Genomic DNA, 17,320 nt, shown 5'->3' with positions numbered 1-17,320 from the left:
TGGGGTCGAACCTTAGATCGTGAAGCGTGTCTAGATGTGTAGTTAGGTATGGGTCAATAGTGTCCGCTCCGACCGGTTCCTAGCCCGAGTGCTGTTGATCATGGGAGATGTGGGTGTACCCAAGGGTGTCCAGTCCAGCAACATATACAAGTGAAGAAAAAAGATTAGTTAACAGCAATAACAGTTGACATATATAAGGTCCTTAACATTTTCCGTTGGTCATATCAGCTACCACTCATTCCCATCTTGGTTCCCTATCAAGGTGTGGATGTTACATTCTGTCCCCCCTCTCCTCCCCGTCCCATCCCATGTTTCTGCTGGCCTAGAACGTTATGTGCCGCGGAATTTAAATAAGTTATGGTTGCTCGTTTTCCCCTCGCCTCCTATCCCATGTTTTGTGCCCTCAAGTGCGGGAGGTCCCATTAGGTATACGGGTACAGCATGTAGGGGTGATTCCCGTCCCCTCGTAGGTCACCGGGGTATACGTGGTTGTGTTGTCTGTACCACAATGGGTGGGGGCTACTGTAAAAGGTAGTGGTAGAGGTGTGGTCCAGCCTGCGTCATGGGTACCACGGTAGTTCTCGTCCCTAAGTCCCATCTCCCCCCCCCCCCCGCGCAACGGCCCCCCCCCCCGTAGCGTGTCTCCTTTCCTCTTGCTACCTTTCTCATTCCCCCCCCCCCCCCGCCCCCCCGCAGAGCCCCACCCCCCATCATGCGTCCCCCAGGTTTCCCTTCTACATCGTTTTATATTCCCAATTACAGTAGTGACACACAAAGCCGGCCCTCCGGGGCCCCCCCCCACCTCCCCGACTCCCGCCCCCCCGTATGCAGTACAGAGCTGATGTAGTGTGGTGCTAGCAAGATAATTAATACGTGGTGTGCTGAAAAGTGGCATGCATCAGCTCATGTTAACATATTGTACTCAAACAACCAGTGTTGTAAAGAAAGGCAATGATACTTATCGCGTCCAATAATCAGATTCTGAGATGTAGTATACTGTTACAGTCCCGGTGTGCTAGTCAGAGAGTTCAATCCCACAACACTGGGCCTTGAGTCAAGGCGAGGGTCCAGCCCGATGAGGGGTGATCCGTTCAGCTTGTCCCACCATTACCCCCGCCCCAAAAATGTCTGTTGGGAGCCCTTGAGTAGGTGACTGTGGAGCAAGCCCCTCGTGTATGGGAGAAGGGGCAAGAGGGGGGGGGGGGGGAAACAGAGTCCGGAGATGGCAGCAAATGTGGCCTTCAGGTAGAACATCATCATGAGGGGGTATGGGCCTAGTCCATAGGCAGGCAGGCAGGCATGCCATGTGTGTGTGGGCCAGCAGTCAGGTCTCGGCCAGTTTGGCAAGGGGAGGACAGTACCTTAATGTAGTGAGTGTCACAGCATCGATGAGACGGTGGATCTACGAGGTCGGTATTCAGTTCTGGGCCTCACGTGCTCCGCGTCTGTGATGGGCAGGTCCCGGCGGTGAGTGGTTTCTATGTCGGCGGGGCATACGTTGTGGTCTCATACCAGGCCCCAGTATCCAATTCGGTATAGGTGTAGGAGGGAGCTCCAGCTCTTCTAGAAAGCTGGGGGCCTCATCTGGCCCGCGGAGCGTTACCCAGCCATTCCGGTGTCTTGCCGATAAGGAGAATGGGAAGCCCCACCTGTATGGTATATTGCGGTCTCGTAGTAAGGAGGTGATAGGCCGCAAGGCCCTTCTAGCGTCCAGGGTGATCGGAGACAGGTCATTGAATAGCGAAATTTGCACGCCATGATAGTCCCATGTGGGTCGTGCCCTAGCTGCTTTCATGATAGCGTCTTTCGTAGCGAATGAGTGGATGCAGCAGATTATGTCTCTGGGGCCTTCCTCCAGGGATCGGGGACGCAGGGCCCTATGTGCTCTTTCAAATCTGAGCGGTGGTAAGGTGTCGCCAGGGAGGATCAGACGAAATAACGCTGTTAGGGTGCCTTCCACATCTTCTTCACCTTCTGCCTCGGGCATACCGCGGACCCTAATATTGCATCTGCGGCCGCGGTTGTCGAGGTCTTCGACTGACCTCCTCATTTGGAGCAGGAGGTCGCCTTGTCTCGTTATGGCAGTATCGGTTGCCGTAATCCTGTGCGTTTGGGCCTCGTGGGAGTGTTCCAAGGTCTGTAGTCGGGCGCCTTGTGCCGTCACCTCCGTCCGGAGACCGGCTAGTTCCGCCCGCATTGCGTCTTGGATCGTGGTTGTCAGGACCAGGAGATCCGCTTTCGTGGCCATCGTGGCCATTGCTGCTGATATCGTGCGGAGTTCGTCTCCGATGCCTTCCAATGAAGGTGTGTGGGTGCCGTCTCGTCCTGAGGGATGCGCCGCCATATTGGGGCCTTCGGCCTCGTCGTGCATATCGGCCGGTGCTTGTAAAAAGTCGTCCATCGGACCGTGAGATTGGCTGGACTGTGAGTTTCTGGGTGTCCCAGGGGGGTCACCCCTACGGTTACGTCCCATGAGTGCTGATATTTTGCTTTAAATTAGGGCTTTTGGAGAGCCGGTGGAGCGGAGCTCAGTGCTTATGCTTCCATCTCGGTCGACGTCCAGGCCACGCCCGCCTCGAGAAAACTAGTTTAAATTGTAAGCTTATATATCACAGTTATAAACATTAAATAACAACATGAGGAATTCAGAGGATAGGAACCCCTGGTTTGTATTGCCACTGGGTACTTATAGTGAGTAAAGATACATAGTCCTCCGCATTGCAGACAGGATTGTCTGAATATGAGTGGGCTCTTGGTGCCGAAGATTTATCCTACTCCACATATGGGCAACTGCATACAGTCCTTCAATTTGCCAGTAATGGTGTTGTGGCTTGTCTCCAGGCTGCTCAGAGGGAAGTGACAGGCCTTTTGAGTGTACGCTGCTGGTAGGTCGCTGTAACATGGATCACTGCTTTTAGTAGCCTGGACAGCAGTGGTTGCTCTCACTGCTTGTCCCGTGTTGCTCCTGTTCCTCCTTGCTGGGTCTCGGGTTCGAGGGAGCACCAGAGGTCGGGCAGCTTTCTGAGCACCCGGGTTTCTGGTCGCAAGATCCTCCAGAAGGGTCTCCCCTCCGTGTGATTGGTGATCCTGTACCACAGCTTGGGTTACTTGCGGGGTTGTGGAGTGAGGTCTGCCATATAAGCGCTCCCAGAACTCCTGACAGAGCTTGTCGAATCGAGCTTCAAAGCTCTCCCTCCACGCTGCGATTGCGGGGCTCTCCTGGTGCTGAGAGTGCTGTATTGCGGCGACCATCTTGGGCTCGCCATGCGGTTGGTCATTCTGTGGAGGATCCTGCCATTGCTGAGAAGCATGTTTCCCCAGGGGGGACCGGGATAACCCCCGCCGGTCCAAAGGGGGGGGTCGCGGGGCTGCAGGAGAACAGTTGCAAGGAGCATGTCCTGTACCGGGAGATCGGCCGCCTCTCCCAGGCCCTGGACTGCTATACATGGTAGGCCTCAGTGTCGGTCTCCGTGGGCACTTTGATTCTCGGATCCACACCCGTATCCCCGTGTTCCTGCTCGATGCTAGGTAGGGCACCAGTCGTGTTAAGCAGTTTGCAGCAGTATTTGGGCATAAAAAGTGTGCTTTTGTGCCTGATTGTGCCAGAGCTATCACCAAACACGTCTGGCCATCTTGGGTGCCAGGCCCCGCCCCCAACGGCTTGCTATTCTGGGTGTTTTTTTCTTCCAGATGTGAGCATTGAATGTGGATTGCAGGTTTTGCAGTAGAGTACATTGTTGGTACTGGTATAGGGAGGGTGCGGGAGAGATACAGGACATGGGGTAGAGACATAATTTTTATAGTGTGGATTTGTCCTAACTAAGAAATTTCCTTATCTTTCCAATTATCCAGTTGTGTTTTTAGTTTGTACATTAGTGGTATATGATTTATGTTGGCATTTAGTTAGATTAATACCTAAGTATTTTAGAGCTGATTTTCTCCAGTCAAGTGGCTATGTGTTTTTTAAGATATGTAGTGTTGTATGGGGAATTCCTATTGATAATGCTTTTTCGCCTTATTTTTGTAAAAGGAGATGTGACCAGATGACAGATGTCATTTTAGATACAAGATGTGCTGGTTCCGAGATCCTTAGGGCAGTGATAACAAACTTGGCATAGGTGTCAACACTGGTAATCTCAATCGTCCAGGCTCAAGGAAATATTGCTTGCTAATATGCGAAAGGCACCATTCCATAATCATCTGATTTCCTAGCGCTGACTTGACAATGAGGAAAGAGTGAATAAAAATGGAGACTGTGCACTTAAAATCTGATCAGTTCTTGTTTTTTGCAGAAGATTAAGAATTCGGGAGACAAAATGTTTAGGGCAGTGCTATCTAACTTTTGGCATATGATGGCCAGAATATCATTCAGAAGTTCATCTTTAAAAGCAAAGCCTTAATCGAAGTATTAAGTGTCCATTTACTTTCAGAAATATCTGGAACCTACTGTCACGGTTCCGCGGGATTCTGTCAGCGTGGCCGCACAGAAACACAACGGTCACGCCAACAGAAACAATAAATACTTACATTGCTCGCGGCAGACCACTACCCGTCCTCCTTCCGTCCCGGTCCCCAGCGCATGCGGAGTTCCTAGAGACGCCGGCCGCTGCGGATCCGGTTTTAGCTTCTGCCCACATTAAAGATGGCGCTTATGTGCGTGCGACGTTACGTCAGACGTGCACACACGTTTTGGGTTCAGAGGCCACATACATTGGCTGTATGTGGCCTCTGACCCCAAAACGTGCGTGCATGTCTGAAGTGAGGGTTATTTAAACCCAAATTGCCTTTTGATCAGTGCCCTGTCATGGTTTCCCTTTGCTGGTTATCCGAGAGTGTGTTCCTGATCGTATTATTATGTTTTTTGACTTTGGCTTCATTTTGACTTCCCTGATTTTTGGTATCCTTGACTTTTGGCTTTCCCTCATCGTTGTCTCATTCTGTATCCTGACCTCGGCAAGTATTTTGACTCTTCTTGGGTATGTTAAGTCCGGCCATTCTAAGTAGTGATCGACCTATATTGATTTTTTTTTATTTTTTTTTTTATAGCCGATACCGATAATCTGTGAACTTTCAGGCCGATAACTTACCGATATTCTGTACGTTTACCATTTTGAAAAAATAAACTATTTCTAAAGGTAAATGCACAAAATATAAATGCCACATGTAGTGGATGCAGTGTGTTTAGACAGGGGAGCTGTGTGTGTTTGTGTAGTGTGTGCAGTGGATGCAGTGTGTGTTTGTGTAGTGTGTGTATATAATGAATGCAGTTTGTGTAGAGTGTGTGTGTGTGTGTTTCAGTAGGTATGTAATTTGTGTAAAATAGGGGTGGGGCATTTTTCATTTTATTTTTTTTAAATGGTTAAAAAAAAATTGTTTATTTTTTTTAGTCCCCCCTCCCTGCTTGTTACCTGGTCCGGTGCTAGCATTCCGTGGTGGTCCGGTGGCATGGACGTTGCAGTGGGGGCCCAGCAAGCTCTTACTTACCTTCCCAGCAGCTCCCTTGTCTAAATCTTGCAGCCAGCGTTGCCATAGTAACCCGTGGCAACGCTCTGATGGCCGTGGGACTCGCAAGATTTACACAGAGGAGCTGCTGGGAAGGTAAGTAAGAGCTGGCTGCGGGCCCTCCAGGACTGCCAGGCTTGTCATGGGCCCGGTAGTCCTGGTATGTATTATCGGCAATATCGGTATCTCTATAGGCCGATATTGCTGAAAATACAGAATACCGGATGAAAATCGGTCGATCCCTAATTCTAAGGTCCGGTTAGACATTTTTCTTAGTCCTAGGTGTGATACTATTTCTGCGTGCTGGATCAACCAGTAATCCTGACACCTAAATAAAGGTTACTGTATGTTCTTGTGGGGGGAAACATATATATATAAATATGAATTGTGAAAATAAAATAAACATGTAAATGTGTATACGATGTATATTTGTATATTAAATGTCTAAAACCTGCACAAGAAATCCCACAAAATGGCCATGGTGGAATAAGTAAAGGAAAATATGAATCACCCTCTAGTTCTAGTGTTTAATTTGTATTAAGGTTTTTCTAATAATCACATTGCTGAGTTTTTGAAATATGCATTCCATTTATAACTCCGTACTTCAGGTGATATGTAGGTGCAAAGTAATATATTATAGTGCACATAAATATGATAATGAACCTTGCTAGTGTAATAGTGTAAATTCAATCAGTCACAGTGCTAAATATTAATACGTATATGCCCAGCAACCTTTGACAGGCAAAAACTGTGACAAAAATAGTGCGAACAAAAAACCTTAAAAAATATTTAACATTTCTTGTAGACAACTTTCATATATTTTCTTACTAAAACATTAAATCTAAACACACAGTGAAAAATTGTGCAAATGGATAATTATTTGTAAAGGAATCCAGAGAAAAATCAATCACAAAATCCGAGAGGTAAAGACACACTCACAGCTGTAGCGCTGTGGGAGGATCATACCCTCGTGAAAATTGGATCTCAGCTCTCCTGGGCACATCCAAAGACAAAGCCTCGAGAGTCAGAGCAAAAAGCGTTGTTATACACCAGATTCCTATAACAAGGAAGTGACTGGAGAGTGGTGCAAGCTCATCGACCTCCCCCCTCCACATCTCTTTAAATTTTAGTCTATGCTTCCTACTCCCAACCCCCCCGTCCCCCCCCCCCATTTTTTTCCCCCTCTGTCTCCTTTCAAATTTTTTCCCTCCATTTCCCCTTCAGAATTTAACTCTTGTTTACATAATGAAGCAGTAGGGGAAAATTAATTAAGACAGCAGAAATGTGTCTGTGGCGACTCAGGATGACAAAAAACGGTTAGATATGGACCCTGAAACATGGGGACAGGGAAGAAAATATGAAAAAAAAAAATAATAATTTTAAAGTCTCACACCATTTTTTTTATTTTTATTTTTAATTCCATTATCAAAATACCACTTGTTACTAACGTTTGTGGGTTTTGTTTTTATTTTTTACCTTTGTTCAGACATCCAGTTTCAGGTACAGAGTGTAACGGTTGGCAGCATCCCCATTTTCAATATCTGGGTATCTAAGGATTTGCTGCAGAGCCAACGTGAAGCGATTGCCAGAACCCGACTCCTGCTCTCCAGCTTGGCAAGCTCTTCCCAATCTCTACTGGAACAGTCTGAACGCAGCTTGGGAGAGGTTTGTGTACACAGAAATCCATCTTACTGTACAAGCTCGTAAAATAGAAAGGATGTAAATATTACCACAGTAATATTTAGTTTACACTTCCTCTGTTCCATCTTAAAATAGACTTAATTAAATAAACCTTTAAAAAGGCCTTCACCACTTCAAGGTCAGCTGGCCCTAGAAAGGATATAGAAAAAGCACACGTTACATAAATCAGACATAAATCAAGTAGAAAAATAATCTATATATACATAGTGCTTACAAAAGCTTTTATTGTGATTAATTTATTTCTCATAAAATTCATAGCTATATCTGTCCTCCTCAATGCAGATTCTAAGAATTTTAGAATTAAAGAGAAACTCGAAGAAATATCTTCTACAGCTTATTGTAGACAATCCACTTCCTCCACTGCTGATGGACATGCCATTTGATGTTCTCTTTTGAATTTTTTATTTTTTTTACTATTTTGATTTGATATTGAGGACGTTTCACTACTGATCAATAACTTCTGTTATGGTGTGTTTGGGTTTTGTACAGATTGTACTCCTGCACATATTGTGAACATTTAATCTCACACATTGAATTTTTGAAACATATTTACAGTTTGGACTCGCACTCTTTTTAACATTATCTAAAAATGCAATAGTTATAATTTTACACACTATATATTATATGAAGAATTATAGAAGATACTGTCAAAAATAATGCAGCAATGAAAGGTTGTATCTTGAAAGAAAAAATGTTTTCTTTGTTATAACATTTCCAGTTAAAATAATACTTACCCCTACCATCCTCTCTAACAAGTATCTTAAACATTTGAAGGCTCCTGGATTACAATTGCTTGAATTTGGGGCTGTCGGAGTGGAAACCTTTGTAAAGTTGTACAAACTACTTCAGATTCTTGTATATCTCGAGATGCACTTAAAACATTTCCAGCATATGTATAATATTTAAAGCCACACCAGCTCAAACTGAGAGATTCCTCATAGTGCCCAAATACAATGAGGAAGAGTTAAAATCGTTTCACTGATTCTGGATCCTTCAATTCTGTAACACCATTAATAATAATATTAATAATACTTTGCATACCAAATGTCTTAATTCCCTGTGCAACCATATTAATTGGTTCATTATCTGATTCAAATAAATCACAATAAAAGAATCATTAAAATGACCTTGCTGCAGGTAGGTTATATATCTATATGACTGGATTTCAACAGATGTCCCCATCCATGCCCTTACAATGGTTGGAACTAATTTGTGTATGTAGAAAGAATTGGCTTGATTCACTACCACACAATAAAGGTACAGTAATACACATTTATTCTAGTACTGACAAGCTGATATTAATACTGTGGATTCTGATTTCACACAGAAAATGCATGAGTTTGGGAAAACCAGTTGGCACCTTTTATAATGGTTTGGTGGCACTCTCTCGTTCAGTAGCATATTTTTATCTTCTCTAAGTGCAGATTGATTAAACATTAAAGGAACACTGTAGTGTTAGTAGTATGTGTTGCAGGGTTAAAATGACAGGGGTATGGCATCCACACCAAATCACTGAGATAAAGTGGTTTGGGTGCCTATATTGTCCCTTTAAACTCTAAGGCTGCCGTTTAGTAACCATATCCATTATGGATTTGTGCTTTTTCTTACTGCTTTAAGAAAATCAAAGAAAAATTGAATCTAAAAATATACATGGGATTATTCTCTATACTGGTAATGTACAAAATTGAGAGATTCCTATATATTTGCTATTTTGGTTTACATTTTGCATTTCCTTTGTCAACTTACTACAATTGCTGGCCAGTGAATAATCTTTGTGTATGTTGCGTATGCGAGAGTACAACACTGAGATCTATGGAGGATCCTGCTTTGCATGTGTGATGCATACCTCTTTTACTCTCTCCCATAGCTGATCCGTAGCAGTGCTGAAGAAGGATACTGCACAGAGATTCAGGATTTACAGGCGCAGGGTGCTTGTGACGGAGAGTATTGCCTGGAATATGAAACTCAGTCTCCTCTTGGAAAAGGAGCCTTTGGATTTGTATGGTCCGCAAAAAGCAGGGATGATGATGGTACAGAGGTGGGTGTCTGCTTGCAGAATTAATATATATAGTTCATTATCAACAGAATGTGTTAAAGACAAATGGGTGAAATCCATCCTGCTGTGTACCTTTAAAGATTGAGCATTACATACAAAACCGTTTGAGAACCAATTTGTAAGGAAACACTGCACAAAATAGGTAATTATTACAGTGACTTCAATGCAAGTTGGCTATTAATTGCCTTCTTGACATCTAACAGCGTGAAATAAAATATTACATAGCTGCAGTTTAAAACTGTCACAAACACATTAAGTATTACAACTATAGTTCCATCATATTAATATGAAAGTAATGCAATCCATGCCTTGACGTTCTAGAAGAAATGTATTCTGAAACTTGCATTCACTTATAACACATTCCCACTTTGAACATGTCAAACCTAAGCTTATGTTGGCACTATATGTAAAATTTCTGATTCCAGGTATAACAAAATTAGATCAAACATAGAATGTGGCGGCAGAGAAGAACCATTCGGCCCATCTAGTCTGCCCAATTTTCTAAATACGTTCATTAGTCCCTGGCCTTATCTTATCGTTAGGATAGCCTTATGCCTATCCCACGCATGCTTAAACTCACTCACTGTGTTAACCTCTACTACTTCAGCTGGAAGGCTATTCCATGCATCCACTACCCTCTCAGTAAAGTAATACTTCCTGATATTATTTTTAAACCTTTGCCCCTCTAATTTAGGACTATGTCTTCTTGTTGTAGGGGTTTTTCTTCTTTTAAATATAGTCTCCTCCTTTACTGTGTTGATTTCCTTTATGTATTTAAATGTTTCTATCAGATCTCCTTGTCTGGTCTTTCCTCCAAGCTATACATGTTAAGATCCTTTAACCTTTCCTGGTAAGTTTTCTTCTGCAATCCATGAACCAGTTTAGTAGCCCTTCTCTGAACTCTCTCTAAAGTATCAATATCATTCTGGAGATACGGTCTCCAGTACTGCGTACAATACTCCAAGTGAGGTCTCACCCGTGTTCTGTACAATGGCATGAGCACTTCTCTCTTTCTACTGCTAATACCTCTCCCTATACAACCAAGCATTCTGCTAGCATTTCCTGCTGCTCTATTACATTGTCTGCCTACCTTTAAGTCATCTGAAATAATGACTTCTTAATCCCTTTCCTCAGATGTTGAGGTTAGGACTCTATCAAATATTCTATACTCTGCCCTTGGGTTTTTACGCCCAAGATGCATTATCTTGCACTTCTCCACATTAAATGTCAGTTGCCACAACTCTGACCACTTTTCTAAATCATTTGCCATTTGGCTTATCCCTCCTGGAACATCAACCCTGTTACATATCTTAGTATCACCCCCCCCCCCCCCCCCCCCTTGAAACAACTTAATTTCAATATATTTATTATGGGGGTAGGATTTTCAGGGTGCCATCTTAACCTCAGGGCTAAACCTGTGTTCCACTTATTTAACCGCGAAGATGATCCCCTGGTGTCTCGCTGCTCTTTCTTGTCTCTTCCTTTCTCTTGACTGCCGTGCACTCCAGGAAGGTGAGCTTGGCAGCTGGTGATAAGTGGAGAGTATAAGGTGACACTTTCAGCCTATCTCTGGCTGCTCATTGAGAATGAGACCTCACCCAGATACTCCTGCCCTGTAACCGCTGAGATTGGGGTGAAACTGTTTCTTTAACAAACTGATACTATGACCCAGAATTCTAGTGATTTGTGAACAACAAGCACAAGCCATTTTATAATGCATTAGCCGAGCCATCTGTGATGGTCAATGGTTATAGAAGGATGGAAACCACTTGGCTCTTTACAGGAACATGGAACATATACATTCAAATATCTTTACGTCATTAAGAACTTTCTTTCTTCTTTTTTTTTTTTTTCTCTAGGTTGTAGTGAAGTTTATACGCAAGGATAAAGTGCTTGATGACTGTTGGGTGCAGGATCCTGATCTTGGGAGGGTCACTCGGGAAATTGCTATCTTGTCCAGGTTACAACATCCCAATATTATAGAGGTATGTATTTCTAATAGGTTCACATAGGTTCAGCCTCTTGAGCAACACCAAACACCCAAGGAACTATAATTTTTCATGTTTCCTTCTATTTTGTTGCTTAAAAAATTTCATTCCGTCCAACCCCACTTTTTGACGTCACAAGAAAAAGCTATGCTTGTTCAAGCACTTGTATAGTGTGTGTATATACACTGCACATGCATGTGGTAGAATGTGTGCATTCTCTCTTTCTTTCTATGAGAACGCTTATGCTGAGCACTGCACCTTTAGCTTTACTAATTTAAAAAAAAAAAAGCGCAATTTTATTTCTTTGAATTGAGGCCTTAATGTTTTCTTGATACTACTACTGTGTTTTAATACTATAGTGCACAGTAATATGCCAAGATTTAGGATTTCATATTTTACTATGTATGATATATACATGTATAACTCACATCTATTATTTAAATATCATGTGTGATGGTGGTAAATAAAGTTTGTATTTTTCACAGATGTCATGAACCTAGGAATATTGATGTACCAATCATTAAAGGACCACTATAGGCACCCAGACCACTTCAGAGAAACTGTTATGTTTACACTGCAGGGTTTATCCAGCCTCTAGTGGCTGTCTCACTAACAGCTACTAGAGGCAGCTTCCGCGATTCTCACTGTGAAAATGACAGTGAGAAGACGCTGACGTCTATAGGAAAGCATTGAGTAATGCTTTCCTATGGGCGTTTTTAATGCACACGCGGCTCTGGCCGCGCATGCGCATTTGGCTCCACTCTGAAACCGACGTCGGAGGGGGAGGAGAGGTCACCAGCGTCGAGGGAGCCCGGCACTTTATAAAGGTAAGTGGCTGAAGGGGTTTTAACCCCTTCAGCCTAGCGGGAAGGGGGCCATGAGGCTGGGGGGGGGGGGGGGGGGCACACACCTAAGGACTACAAATTGCCAGGAAAACAAGTTTTTCCCTGGCACTATAGTGGTCCTTTAAGCTTTGTATAACAAATGTAAAGCTACAAATACTAAAATATTGTTCATCACTAGTGACTGAATTTTGAATACTGTGTCTAGTGCATGAGGCCATATCTTTAAAAAGACATACATAAAGGCTTGGGAGTTAAGTCTGTAACTATTAAAATGGTACAGTCTTGCTTACAAAACTTACCAGGGAACACACTTCAACTTGGAGCCAATGAATTCCATCTAAGTAGGAAGGAAACTGTAATATCTATTATGCAAGTAGAACTTTCCCTTTAGACATAGAGAAGATGAAAATAACTGAAGGCATCTGAGGGACCTAAGTAAGTATTAAACTGTTCAAAATCAGTTTGACTACTTACTGTAGGACAGTGCCGCACAACCCTAGTTTGCCCCTTCATGAAATTTATATTTTCCTTCCTGAGATGGTGAAAGCCCACAAGTAGTGAACTATGGATAAAGTCCCTCCCAACTGAGAAGGTAGAAACACCCATAATGCGGTGCTTTGGCATTTCCCCCCCTGCTCTAGGACCTCATCCAGAACCTTTAGTTCTGAATGAAGTAAGAATGTTTTTTTTACATTTTTTTTATTTTTTTTAAATTCAAATTCTGTTCCATCTGAAAGTCTTTCCCAATCTATAGCTCCACTGACTGGGAGAGACTTCATCCCAAATGTCACAAATTGTGGGCTTTCACCACCCAGAAAGAAATTAATTTGTCAGGTAAGGCACACATTTTGTATTTTATCAGTACAAAAGGAAGTAACGAAAACAATAATAATATGAAGAAATAATACATTTTTGAAATAGCCTTTTAATGGACGATGCAAAGTTTAATACAGTAATTGTATTTAGTATTGCTTGGGATGTGCATAACACTGTGACATTTAAGCCATAGGAGTATTAATGTTTGTAACCAATGTGCCAGTTGGATCTCCTTCTGCAGTAATCTATTTTTCTATATAGTTTTCCTGCCTTGATGCAATGCCTTAAACTGTCTTTACTTCCACACATCTGTGTAGGTTCTCAATGTCTTTGAGAATGCCCTATTCTTCCAGCTAGTGATGGAACTCCACGGGGATGCTCTGGACCTATTTGATTTTATTGATAATCAGCCCAATCTGGATGAACCTCTTGCCAGTTATATTTTTCGACAGGTAAATCTTATGTGTGTAATCTGCAGCAATATAAATACTAGCTTCATGACTCCTCTTGAAGCTAGTATTCAATTTACAATCTTGTGTTATCAAGAGCCGAGCAATTACTTTACACCACTTTCTTCCAACTTATGGCACCGATTTTTTCCCATTTGAGCTGGTATGCATATGTTCAGGGACCCTATTTCCAGGAGTGACTCTGTCCTATACAATAACTAACTGTTCAGTATCTCATGTACTGTTTGTAGAGCTCTTTAATTGTAGTCTGTTCTTATTGATATCACTGCCATCACATTTCCCCTAGGACCCATTACTACAGACCACCTCATGGGCATTGATACATAGTATTGTGTTAGTGCATTTTTCAGGTTGTAGAAATGAGATTTACATTTTTTTTTTCTTTCATTAAGACTTTAATTTTAAAGGAACAATCAAAACACTATAACCACTACAGCAATATGTAGTGGTTAGAGTGCCATGATTGCTCTGGTGGCCTACCAGAGTAAGTAGTCAAACTCAACACCTGCTGCTGTCTCCAATGCTTGCAGAAGCTAATGCAAGGGGCTTTCAGTTTGCTCCACTGATCCAGGCCTCGTCGTGCTGGGCCATGGCTCATTGTCTGAAAGTGTCTGCTGAGTGCTGTCAGCAAATGAGCACAGCATTGCATGGCATGACTCAATAGCAGAAGCGTCCAGCAGCAGGGGAGGCAGCAAGACCCAGGTGAGTTGCCAAACCGTTCTTACGTATTTGATCAAATAATATTGTATTTTTCTATAAATGTATTCTCTCTCTTTCACATACAAATCCCTCTGCTACCTCTTGTCTCATCTCCCCAGTTTAACCTTTAGATTGTAAGCTCACGGGCAGGGTCCTCTACCTGTTGTATCGGTCTGTTATTACTGTGTTTATCTTTTTCCTAATTGTACAGCGCTACGGAATTTGTTGGCGCTTTCTAAATGCCAGTAATAATAATAATGTGCATAATACAGACTATTTTCCTGTATTTACATTTAGCTGGTGGCAGCAGTGGGATATCTTCACAGTAAGAACATTCTACATCGTGACATTAAGGATGAAAACATTATTATTTCTCCAGACTTCACTATTAAGTTGGTTGATTTTGGTTCTGCAGCACATGTAGAGCCAGGAAAACTATTTTCTACTTTTTGTGGGACAACTGAATACTGTGCACCAGAGGTTCTACTTGGAAATGCGTAAGTTTTTATTCTGTACTCCGAAGATTGTATTTTGGGGTTTTGTAATATGTAAATTATGCTTATTTTAAGTACACTTTTTTATTTTAGAGAAGTTGTGTATTATAAAACGTAACAGGCATATTTTTACTTTACTTTTTTGTTGTTGTTGTTGTTGTTGTTTAGTCTAAATAAAAAAACTACACAATACAGTCCTTTAACTTCTTATTACACATGACTTACTTGTATTAAAAGAACACTCCAAGCACCATAACCACTACAGTACACTACTGTTGTTATGGTGCCCTGCCCCCCTCCCTATTGTAAGTAGTCAAACTGCGCTGTAGTGGTTTTGGTTCACAGAGTGTTCCTATAAAGCTCCAAACTTATTTGTCTGCTTAATAGAACTAACAAGGGTTTAAGTTGCTGCTTAGTGGTAAAGGCATGTTATAAAGTATATAGAGGGCTAACCGTGAAACCCAAACGACGCTAACAGGATTATTTACTAAAGTCAGAAATGTCCAAAGTGGTTGTACAAGAAGTATAGCTGCCTTGGAGATTTATTCCACTTGAGCTACTTTGGTCTTCCATTTGAAATTCACTTTGAATTACTGACCAGAAGGGACACTAATCAGCAAGGTCTCTTTCCAGTATGTGGTAGGTATAGCAGAGGTGGAGGGGATAATTAGTGTATCCTCCTGGAGTAGTTCCACTTACCACCTAGGATGAGCGGAGATGGAAGACCTACACAGCAAGCATTGAGTGATCCTTTAATACTGCTGGAAAGGTTTACAGAAATCCTATGCCTTCGATACTGACATTTATTACACTATCCAAGAAGGCAATCTTCCAGACAACTCTTTGCTCTTTTTTAGGAGGCTTGATAAAGATCAAGTTGGTTGAAGTTTTGCCACCTTGGATGATGGAATAAAGGTTACTTGAAAACCCACAAGGTATCTGTGGCATCATATATAGATTATATAGCATTTATTTTTTAATACATTTGGCATGCAGGGATCCTGGCTTTAACATCCTCCCCTGCCGCAGCCAGTATGATTAAATAGTAATTTCCTCTTTTACTGTAGTTACCACTGATTTGAACTGGGCACCCATTGTATGCTGCACTGTATGTGTATTGATGCTTTATAAAAAATTCTAGTCATTTGTGAAACCATTATTCCAGATATCCAGGCCCTGAGTTGGAGATGTGGTCTCTTGGTGTGACTCTGTACACTTTAGTTTTTGGGGAAAATCCCTTTTGTGAGGTAGAAGAGATCCTGGAAGCAGAACTTAATCCTCCATTCCTTGTTTCACCTGGTAAGCCTCCCTGACTCCTGTCCTATATGCTATCCTATATGACTACCGGCTGCTATCCTATATGACTACCGGCTGCTATCCTATATGACTACCGGCTGCTATCCTATATGACTACCGGCTGCCATCCTATATGACTACCGACTGCTGTCCTATATGACTACCGGCTGCTGTCCTATATGACTACTGGCTGCTGTCCTATATGACTACCGACTGCTGTCCTATATGACTACCGGCTGCTGTCCTATATGACTACCGGCTGCTGTCCTATATGACTACCGGCTGCTGTCCTATATGACTACCGGCTGCTGTCCTATATGACTACCGGCTGCTGTCCTATATGACTACCGGCTGCTGTCCTATATGACTACCGGCTGCTGTCCTATATGACTACCGGCTGCTGTCCTATATGACTACCGGCTGCTGTCCTATATGACTACCGGCTGCTGTCCTATATGACTACTTTACCTATCTGTTTATTGTAAAGCTATGGTTTAAGACAGGGGTGCCCAAAAGGTAGATCGACAGATTTTTTTAATCTATGGCTTCCAATATGCTTTGTCATTTTAAAGACCTGCAAAGCATCATGGGAGCTGAAGTTCTAGAACATCTAGGGGTCTACCTTTTGGACACCCCTGGTTGAAGACCGAATAAAGGCAGGTATCCGAAACACAGGGTCTGCACTACTACTGTATAAGGCTAAATGACTGGATGCTTTATAAAAGGGGTCGTGTTGATCCTATTGACCACACAATTAATGACAACAAGACCTAAGGTAATGGATTCCCAGGTGTTTAGTTCTAAGACATCTGGGCATCTGTCCCCTTAGAACGTTCCACCCAATTAATTGTATATTGCTTAACGCAGGCAGCCAAAACTATCCTTCATGCTGAAAGGCAAAACAACTTGTCGTTCCTCTCCGTGTCAGATTAACCACAATTCACAAGGCTGTGCTTGTGTTTCCTTTAACTTCATTTTCAGATAGTTTGTAAAGAATAACACTAGACGTGAATAACTGAAGTCACATGAGTTTGATTTGCATTGTTCCATCCATTTTAGAATTGCAGTATCTGATCTCTGCTCTGCTTCAACGAGATCCGGAGTTACGCATGACTTTAGATGAACTACTTAGAGATCCATGGGTAATCCAGCCAGTAAACCTGGCAGAGTATACCTGGGAAGAGGTTTACCCTCCTGCCAGCTCTCAAAGAAGTGAGTGTGATTTGACTTAAATGTTACATTGGACGAGAGAAGTTAATGCAATACATGTAAACTTCTTGCAGTGTGTGAATGAACTAGTATCATGGTCTTGATGATAGACGAATGTCATTCATTTTCAAATGCCACTGTGGTGAAAGCTATGATTCTCAATGTCCGTGAGACACTTACGGAAACATAGGTAATGATGTAGTGTGTATGTATTCTCACAAGCAGTGCTGGACCAGGAAAAAAA

At 42.5% G+C, this 17,320-nt stretch overlaps 1 protein-coding gene across 1 annotated transcript in view; it reads left to right on the top strand.

The window, feature by feature from the left end:
• The window catches only part of PASK (PAS domain containing serine/threonine kinase), a 58,831-nt gene that overhangs the window by 39,740 nt on the left and 1,771 nt on the right, over positions 1-17,320 (top strand). The window contains exons 11-17 of the mRNA XM_063442413.1: positions 6,989-7,167; positions 9,071-9,241; positions 11,119-11,244; positions 13,226-13,360; positions 14,375-14,574; positions 15,737-15,870; positions 16,927-17,079. Of these exons, the coding sequence (XP_063298483.1) occupies positions 6,989-7,167; positions 9,071-9,241; positions 11,119-11,244; positions 13,226-13,360; positions 14,375-14,574; positions 15,737-15,870; positions 16,927-17,079 (1,098 nt within the window). The remainder of the gene's footprint in view (positions 1-6,988; positions 7,168-9,070; positions 9,242-11,118; positions 11,245-13,225; positions 13,361-14,374; positions 14,575-15,736; positions 15,871-16,926; positions 17,080-17,320) is intronic.

Source organism: Pelobates fuscus, chromosome 2, assembly GCF_036172605.1.
Source record: "Pelobates fuscus isolate aPelFus1 chromosome 2, aPelFus1.pri, whole genome shotgun sequence".
In the NCBI taxonomy this organism is placed as follows: domain Eukaryota; kingdom Metazoa; phylum Chordata; class Amphibia; order Anura; family Pelobatidae; genus Pelobates; species Pelobates fuscus.
This window is presented reverse-complemented; position numbering and strand designations above follow the sequence as displayed.